We start from the raw sequence: 9,170 nt of genomic DNA, 5'->3' as shown, positions 1-9,170 counted from the left end.
ATATATATATATATATATATATATATATATATATATATATATATATATATAAATGATTATAGTATTTCATATTTTAATTAGCTTTTATTGTCTCACACTGATGTGTAGTTTGCCAGGGGAGGTGTCCTGAAAGTCTTTATTGTTCTGTCTGTGAGGACATTAAGGGTGTGGGTTTGTGCAGACAAGACTTATCAATTATCCAGTCCCCCGTACTGAGACAGACAGAGTGTAGACACCTGCCCCTTCCAGCAGAGCCTTCCACAGACACTTCAGGGTCATGGTAAATTTATTGTGTGATTATTTGTGCAGACATAATCTTTGTCCGTTTGTTAAGCCCCACAGTGTTTTTGTCAAGTAACTAAAAATGTTACTTAAAAATACATGTTAAATTACCCTAACGTAGTTTTTAGTCATAGGCTGACCAGGCTGGAAAACCAACTACCAGGGGTGAATAACTAAGTAACTAATTAGCTAAATAGGGCTGCACAATTAATCAAACTTGAAGCTGAAACCATGATATAGCTTAATGCAATTAGCATAACAAAGGCTGTAATTTAATTATGTAGTGTAGTCATGTTGTGCTGCATGTTTCAAAGTGAAGCAACAATTTGCACTGTGGTCTACATGCACACAGCTCATAATTTGGAGTGTTGTGTCTCAGAGCGGCTTTGTTCGCAGTAAATGCAGTCCATCTCTGCATGTGCTGTGTTTAACACACATTTTGGAACACAGTATGTGCAAGGTTAATTTTATATACACATTTACATCATTTCCAACATTTTTGTGGACAGAGGTTTATGGCATTTCACCAGTATTCTACAAAAAAAAAACACACTTGAGAATTGAAAAAAACTCAAGGGTTTGAATGTTTGTAAGTGAAGAATTTAAGAATTAAGTGTCTAAATTTTAGTATGAAATAAAATTATCATAATTATATAATAATATTTTTTTATTTAAAAATGTCTGTCTATTTTTAAAATGTAGAGTTAAAACTATCATTAATAAAATAATAATAATATTAATAATAGTTTTTATTTTTTGTTTTGTGTTTTTGTTTTGTTTTGTTGCATTGAGTTCCCAAAACAGCGGTGTGAATGTAATGTGAATTAAAAAGAGGTTAGTTGTACAGCACTATATATGAATAATTTCAAAATAAAAACAATACAATAAAATACAAAAAAAAAAATCTATATTTTATCTGTTTACTTGCATGTCATGCCACCATTAACCGATATCAAAGAACCTTGAACATGTAAATATGTTTTTAAATTATTGAAATATTAACTAAAATTTCAGTGGGTACTTCAAGTAAATGTTTTACGTCTAAGGGATTCGGCTGACCATCTTACACCTGCTAAGACCAGCAAACCACCTTAGGCTGGTCTAAGCTGTTTTTTTTTCTTCAGCAGGGTTTATTTAATGCAGAAATATTTCTTTAAATGATGTAATCAATTGGACCGCATGAGATTCCACCATCAAAGTCATTTTGAAGGGTCATATAGAAATAACTGTTCCTTATGCAACTAGGTTTTGACATTTGTCTTGGAAGACGATGAGGATGTTTGCGTCTGCGTCACACTCGTTATGAATCCATCTTGACTTCCTGTCCTCTGATACCTGTTTATTTGTCATTTGACCTTCACAGGAGTTGCTGGAGAGGTTCATGGAGGGCCACGTGCCCCTGGAGGAATTCCTTGATTCTTTTCAAAGCCACAGGAAGACACACCATATCCGCCGCGCTCAAGCTGAGAAGCTCCAGGAGCTCAACAAAGCCGACAGGAAAGCGAAGAAACAGGAGGAGGAGCTGAAGAGGGAGGAGGAACATAAGGAGTCCCGGCCAAATGGCATCAGCGCACACGGCCCTCCCCGTGTCTTCCAGCTCCGATACGGTCTGACCCCGGCCATCCTGCTGCCGCTTTCCTCTTCCTCCACTTCGGTCCTACCTCCTCTGGACTCCCGCTCAGGCCAGCCGCAGGTCTCGGGGCCTTGCGCCCGTCACTCCTGCCCCGGGCAGCCTATCGGCCTGAGAGTAATTGGACAGTTACCCGGGTGGCCGGTGAGACCGGTCCGATTGCAGCAGCTGTACAGGCCCAGTCCCCATCAGCCCGAGCCTCCGTGTCGATAACATGAAAGCCAAGTTAGATGAAGGCTTCACATGAGACCACGTGAAGCCTTCATCGAGTCCATATATAATAATGATGCTGCCATGAATTCAAACCTTCATGTACCCAAAAAGGAAGGAGAGCGGAAAGCCATAAAGTATTTGTTAATGTCGCTTGTCATTGTTGCTTGTTCGTTTCACTTCGATCTATTTGGTTTTTGTGTGAGTTTAGTCGGGACGTGGCAGAAGTTCAGCTGCTGTTTGTGTGAGGGAAGTGCCCTGTTTCTTGAGACACTGCTTTTGGACTGGAAGGTCTTTTGGGCCGCCGAGGGACTTGGAAAATTACACCTTTTTGTAATGTTTATGGGTGTTCAATAAAGTCTAATCATGATGTTTATTTTAAACCTATATCTTGGTTGTTTCGTATTTTATTTTCCTGCTCTTACTGTAATTTTAATGGCTGCACTGTTTCTTAATCCATATGTTTTTCTTTTTACAGCATAGAACCATTCTTAAAGCAGCAAATTTACTTGAGATTCAAAAATGAGTTGCATTCATTTCATTTGGTTTGTGTATAAATCTCAATATATTATTTATTTTGTATTCATATTTTATGTTTATTGATATATTCATTTATTATTATTATTGTTGATATATTAAAGGGGTCATATGATGCGATTTCAAGTTTTCCTTTCTCTTTGGAGTGTTACAAGCTGATTGTGGATAGATAAGATCCCTGAAGTTGCAAAGACTAAAGTCTCAAAACCAAAGAGATATTCTTTATCAAAGTTAAGACTCTGCCACACCCCCCTAAAACGACTCGTTCTAACACGCCCCCACATATCTACCTCACTATGTGGGAATATTAGTATAATGCCGCCCAAATGTGCACGCAAAGAAAGAAGGCGTGGTTTCAGTAACCGCAGTTAGTGTTGAAGCAGCCATGTCAGGGAGATGCTGTGTGTTTCTAGGCAAAAGCACTTTATTTTGCCTTCCGAAAGTAGATGCATTTAGGAATCTTTGAGATTACTTACAACAGAACAGCAATGCATTTTATGGACGACCGTTTCGTGAACCTAGGAGAGGAGGTAACGGGCTTGAACTGATGGTAAAACTAATGACATTATTTACTGTCTTTACATTTATTTTGAAAGATGAAGCTTGCGATTATGGTAAGGGGCATTACATTTCCTACGAGTGCTTGTGGTGTTCGGCCAATCACAATGCACTGGGTCAGTTGGCCAATCAGAGCAGACTGCGCCTGTCGGAAGGAGGGACTTTGTAGAAAACGAAGCGTTTGAGAGAGGCGGGGCATAGAGGACCTACAATAATGTACAGTATTTGAAAAATAATGTGTTTTTTGAACATTAAAGCATGTCAACACTCAACATATTCTGTTACACCAAATACACAAAATAATGATCTTTAAAATAGCATCATATGACCCCTTTAATGATATATTCATATATTTTATACAAAGTATCAATTATTTTATTTAAAAAAATCTGCCGAGCATGTCTCAAAATCAAAATAAGAAACAAATAATAATAACAGTAATAATAATAATATTTACAACATAGTTATGCATAATGTAGTATTAAATTATTTTTTAAATAAAATTTTGTATAATAAAATATATTCATTCTTAAATGTATTATTATTTAGAATATTGTGAATTACAAAAATATGTCACAATGCAAAAACACTGCCCATAAAAATTAGAATGCTTTCTTTTTTTTTAAATGAATTGTTATTCAGAATATAGTGAAATACAAAGATAAGTAAATAATAAATATACAAATAAATGTAAAAGCCTAAGTAAACTATTCAGGCACATTGCAATAATGAGACTGTTTGTAAACTGTGCACAAAACTGTCCTTAAATTATGTTTTCTTTTTAAAAATTAATTATTGAAAATATTGTAGATTACAAATAAATAAACACACATTGTAGTATTGCAAACTGTGTGTAAACTACATAAAACAAATGCAGAAGCTAAAATATTAGTCTTCCTTAAACGTTTTCTTGATGGAAAATAAAGTGTATTATTTCTTTTTCTTTTGATTTTGGGGTGAAATATGACCCAGACATATTTTTGTGAGATTCACCCTATTATTATTTTTCTATCGGATAAGATTTGGTATATAGGGAATTTTCTTCCAAGTAATACACAATAAAAAAGATTACAAGCTTGGGTTAGATGAACTCATTAAGTGCGTTTGTCTGTGCGGGACTTGTTTTACAATGAGAACGGTTCAGATGGTTTATTTTTTTATTGACACAGCTGCAGCTGAAGTCTTTGAAAGCCCAAACTTGCCAAACACTTTGCTGTTTCAAGTTTTTTTTTTTTAGCCACTGCAGTGAGTTTGTAGTCAGAAAGTATGGACACGCTGTTGTCTTTGACTGAGCTCTCCCAGATGGCTGATTTTGCTCCAGGGATATGCCTTTATTCTTAAACTACAGCTGAATAGAGTTACAAATAAACTCGGATTAGCACAAAATACATTATAATAAGTGTGCTCTTAAACCAGCGCCAATGAAAATCATATCTAAGAGTGAGGGATTTACTTATTTATGGAAACCCTGTTATGGAATACCCCTTGTGGACATCAAACACTGTTTATTTGTTGGGATTTTATTTCCAGGCCGGAAAGTTCTGCTTTCACTTTCAGTGGAGATTGTATTTTGAGCAGCTATGGGAAAATATGATGCATTACAACGGAGAGAGTAGTGTTATGTGCCTTTACTTTTAACACCCTGTAGGGATCAGTAAGAGGTGCAGAGCAGAAATGTTTACTGACCTTCATCTGTTTCTGACATGAGTGGAATTCAGCACAAAGTTACAAGTGCCAAGACCTAACCAGCACTGTTTGCACCCATTTTTTTTTATTTATCTGAACCTATTTATTTATTCAAACACACATTAAAAGTACAATTTCATCTCTTTCATTACAAGCATGTTTTAATCCGGCATGACGCAGCTGACACAGAATAGCATACATTGTTTACGTCCAGCTGATATTCTCCAAAATGGCACCAGGGTGATTCGGAGGAGACGAATTGTTAAATAAAGTTGTTTTTTTGTTTTGCGCACAAAAAGTATTATCGTAGCTTCGTATAATTGCGGTTGAACCACTGATGTCACATGGAGTATTTTACAGATCTCCTTGCTGACAGGATTCCATAAAAATATCTGAATTTGTGTTCCGAAGATGAACAAAGGTCTTACGGGTTTGAAACGACATGAGGGTGAGCAATTAATGACAGAATTTTCATTTTTGGGTGAACTAACCCTTTAATCATTTTAGGTTAATCGTTTTCCACATTTTCTTTACCTGCAGCAATGTTGTGCTAATTAGTTTCCTCGCTTTAATTCAGTTTGATCATGGACTTGACGAGTATACCACAACATTATTAGAGTCATTAAAGGTAAACCTTTCTTGAAAATGCTTATCAAATATAAAGCCAACATGAACACAAAAGCAGGCCTACATTTCTAAAAACATCGCACAATTGTTTTAAACAACACACTCTCATGACACTCGCTTCATTACTATTTTACATTTTAGTGAATAAAAGGCTAATTTGTATGAATTCATATAGTCTCATTCCTGAGTTTGTGTACAGCCTTTATACTTTTTTCAACAAAGAAAATGCACGTTTTTGTACAAATCAAAACTTACAAAGTCATACACCACCTCATAAAATAGTTTTCTCATGAGATCAGGGCTGCATTTCTCAAAAGCATTGATTGTAAGTTCGAAAGCAACTTGAAAGCAAGTTGATCGTAGAGACCATTGGTGGCAATGGGTCTACGATCTACTTATAGGCTTACGATGCTTTTGGGAAACGCAGCCCAGGTTTTTTTTTCTTTTCTTTTCTATATAACAATGCAGCAAAAAAGCACATTTGATTAAAATATCAGATTTACCATTTACACTTTGTTTTAAAGTTCCAATTCTCACTATTAAGTTACCATTAACTATGACTTTTGCCTCAATAAACTCCTAATTTACTGTTTATTAATAGTTAGTACGGTAGTTGTTAAATTTAGGTATTGGGTAGGATTAGGGATGTAGAATATGGTCATGCAGAAAATGTGCTTTATAAGGACTGATAAGCAGCCAATATATTAATAATAGGCATGCTAATAAGCAACTAGTTAATAGTGAAAATTGGTCCCTATATTAAATGGTACGATGTACCTATATATCACATACATATACTAAATATCAGCTGTGGCGTCCACAAATAGCTACAGTATACAGTAATGGAATTGGCCAAAAGATGTTTTTATAAATCAAACCCCTGTTTTCCTGATGCTGTGGTGACTCCAGCCTCAGCATGACATGAAACTCACTCAGTAGATCATCTACTGAAGTCGTATGACATCACTGTGCAAGAATTAGCATGAAGCCTAAAGGCACATTGGTTTCTAAGAACAAGAAGCCTCTTCTCTGCGTTTATGACCCTTCAGACATCTCGTCATAGTGGCAGCATGAGTCTGCGAGGTCAGACAGAGTCCACATCTGTCAACCCATCACCACATCTACCATAAGGTGACCTTGAACATGATATCCCTGATCCGATTCCCCCTCCTCAGAGACCCTCAAATCCTGCTACTCCAATATGTCTTCATTTTCATTCCACAACACTGGCTCTTGACATGCAGCAGGGCGGCCCAGAGGAGGGATTTGACTCCTAAAAGCCAGAGTTCGTTTATCAGCCTGCAAGGGTTTATTTGTCCGGTGGATTTGCTTGTTCTAGCATGTGCTATCATGGACCAGATCAGTGTTTTCATTATGGAGGCAGGAGGAATATTGTCAACACATAAGCAGGAAGGTGTTTTCTGTTCTGCACTGAATTCATTTGGTCGATTTCATGCTGCAGATTTCAATCGGGTTTAATCATAACAAAAGTCAGTCAAGAAAATAAAGAAGCGCAACATCTGTAATGCATGTCATTCATCTCAGTAATACTGCATTCAGAATACTGAGTCCAAAAAACAATTGTCTTCAAGTGGAAAATGGCAAATGCTTCCTTGTAATAAAAGTGTCAAGTGCTGCATTTAAGACATTGCCTTGCCTCATCACTACAAACTATGGATCAAAACTATAGCTAAACTAAGATTTTTTTAAATGTTTTTGAAAGTCTCTTATGCTCACCAAGGATGCTTTTATTTGATTGAAAATATGGTTAAAAATACAGTTATATTGTAAAATATTATTACAATTTAAAATAGCTGTTTTCTATTTTCATATTAGACTTCAGTGTCACAAGATACTTCAGAAATTATGATTTGCTGTTCAGGAAATATTTCTTATTGTCAGTATGGAAAATAGTTTTAGCTGCTTATTGTTTTTCTGTAAACTGGCACACACTACCGTCTACACTAGTTTGGGGTAAGTATGACTAAAAAAAGTACTTAATACTTTTTTATTGTAACAAGGGAGGCGTGACAAAGTGAGGAGCCACGTGCAGGCTTTATTCCATTGAGCGTAGTCAGAAAAGGCAGGGTCGAACCCCAGCAAACAAACTCATCCTGGGCAAAGGCAAAAGAGTAATCCACAAGTCAGGCAATAGTCAGAGCAGACAGCAATCAATCAAAAACAAGGTTACAGTCCAAGGATCAAAACACAAAGGCAAGGAAACATGGAAGAGCTAAACATTCAATCGCCAGCAAAGACAGAAAGTGTGTGTGCTACTTTTAAAGTCCTTCTAATGTGAGACAGCTGTGAACTGATGATGAGCTCTGATGAGAGACAGGTGATGCAATTGATGAGTCTGTGCAAAGGATTATGGGAAATGGAGTCCTGGGTAAAGTGGCAAGAGTCTGGAGTGGAGTGCCCTATAGCGAAGCTCACAGGCGCTCCAGCTAGAGATCGTGACAGTCCACCAAAGATCCGCAGGACGCCACTCTCTCGTGAACGTGCGTATGACAGTTAGCAGAAGCAAGAGATTAAGGTTTATAAAGTTGTAAATATGGATATTTTTCTTGCACAAACACATCGCGCCACTTCAGAAGGCCTTTATTAATTCCCCGGAGCCATGTGGACTTCCTTAATAATGGATGGGTGCAATTGTTTGGACTTCAAATTTTGGGTTACCATCCACTCCCATTATAAAGCATGGTTTAGCCTGGACATTATTTAATATAACTCCGATTGTATTCGTCTGAAAGAAGAATGTCATATACGCCTAGGATGGCTTGAGGGTGAGTAAATCATGGGGTAATTTTTGGGTGAACTAACCCATTAAACTAAATCTCATCATAAAATAGGATATAACTGGTAGTGTATATACAGTTAGCAAGAGTATTTTCATTTAGTAAATGACTGTGATCTTGCTAAATTCCATAAGTCCATGACCATAAATGCAGCTTGGCAATAAAGTGATTCAATCACATAGTATGCCAAGACACAGACAGATCTCACAGTGCACTTTGCATAAAAAAGGAAGATGGAGGCTTTCTCATGAACAGAACTGCTTTGTTCAGCCAGATGACATCTTTGAGGAGCGTCAAATGATGTGCTGTCGGGCCTGTTGACACCCTGTGGTAAATTTCAGTCACAACATCATTATTATAAATTTCAGCACAGCATTATTTGATCGGTATGAAGCGAATGTATTGTGTGGCTTTATGAATGCTGAAACCTCAATGAAATGACTGCTTGCTGAGATTCTTACAAATGTGCTTTTGCAGACACAAACACACACATTATTGTGTACAGGGCCATGGAAAGTGGATGATGCCCAGACCATCTGTTGTGCATTCAAACTGCTGTTTTGGGAGAATCACAATGTTTTATCTAACCGTTCCGTAATCTTTTTCTAAATATCGATGCTTTTAGTCTGTGTTTCCCATTGTAATCTGTTTAGATGGGTTACTGGCAGACTGGATGTCCATTTTCCGCTTGATGCAATTCCCCCCTGTAGTAAAAAGAAGGGTTATGACCTTCCTTCGCTCTCAGACGGTGTACCCTCCAGGCTGTTTGTGTTGGTCAAATGGTTTCTTTAGGGCTCAGCTTGTTTCTGGATGAAGATTTTTTTAAATGTTTTTGAAAGTCT

General features: G+C 37.0%; 1 protein-coding gene across 1 annotated transcript in view; it reads left to right on the top strand.

Moving 5' to 3' along the window:
* The window catches only part of LOC107600766 (vacuolar protein sorting-associated protein 37D-like), a 42,966-nt gene extending 40,457 nt beyond the window's left edge, over window positions 1-2,509 (top strand). Inside the window, exon 4 of the mRNA XM_016292726.1 lies at window positions 1,646-2,509. Within this exon, the coding sequence (XP_016148212.1) occupies window positions 1,646-2,125 (480 nt within the window). The 3' untranslated portion in view covers window positions 2,126-2,509. The remainder of the gene's footprint in view (window positions 1-1,645) is intronic.
* The last annotated feature ends 6,661 nt before the right edge of the window (window positions 2,510-9,170 follow it).

The sequence above is a fragment of the Sinocyclocheilus grahami genome, unplaced genomic scaffold, assembly GCF_001515645.1.
Source record: "Sinocyclocheilus grahami isolate Dianchi unplaced genomic scaffold, SAMN03320097.WGS_v1.1 scaffold291.1, whole genome shotgun sequence".
NCBI classification, from domain to species: Eukaryota; Metazoa; Chordata; class Actinopteri; order Cypriniformes; family Cyprinidae; genus Sinocyclocheilus; species Sinocyclocheilus grahami.
The sequence above is the reverse complement of the archived record's forward strand: the minus strand, read 5'-3'. Positions and strand labels throughout refer to the sequence as shown.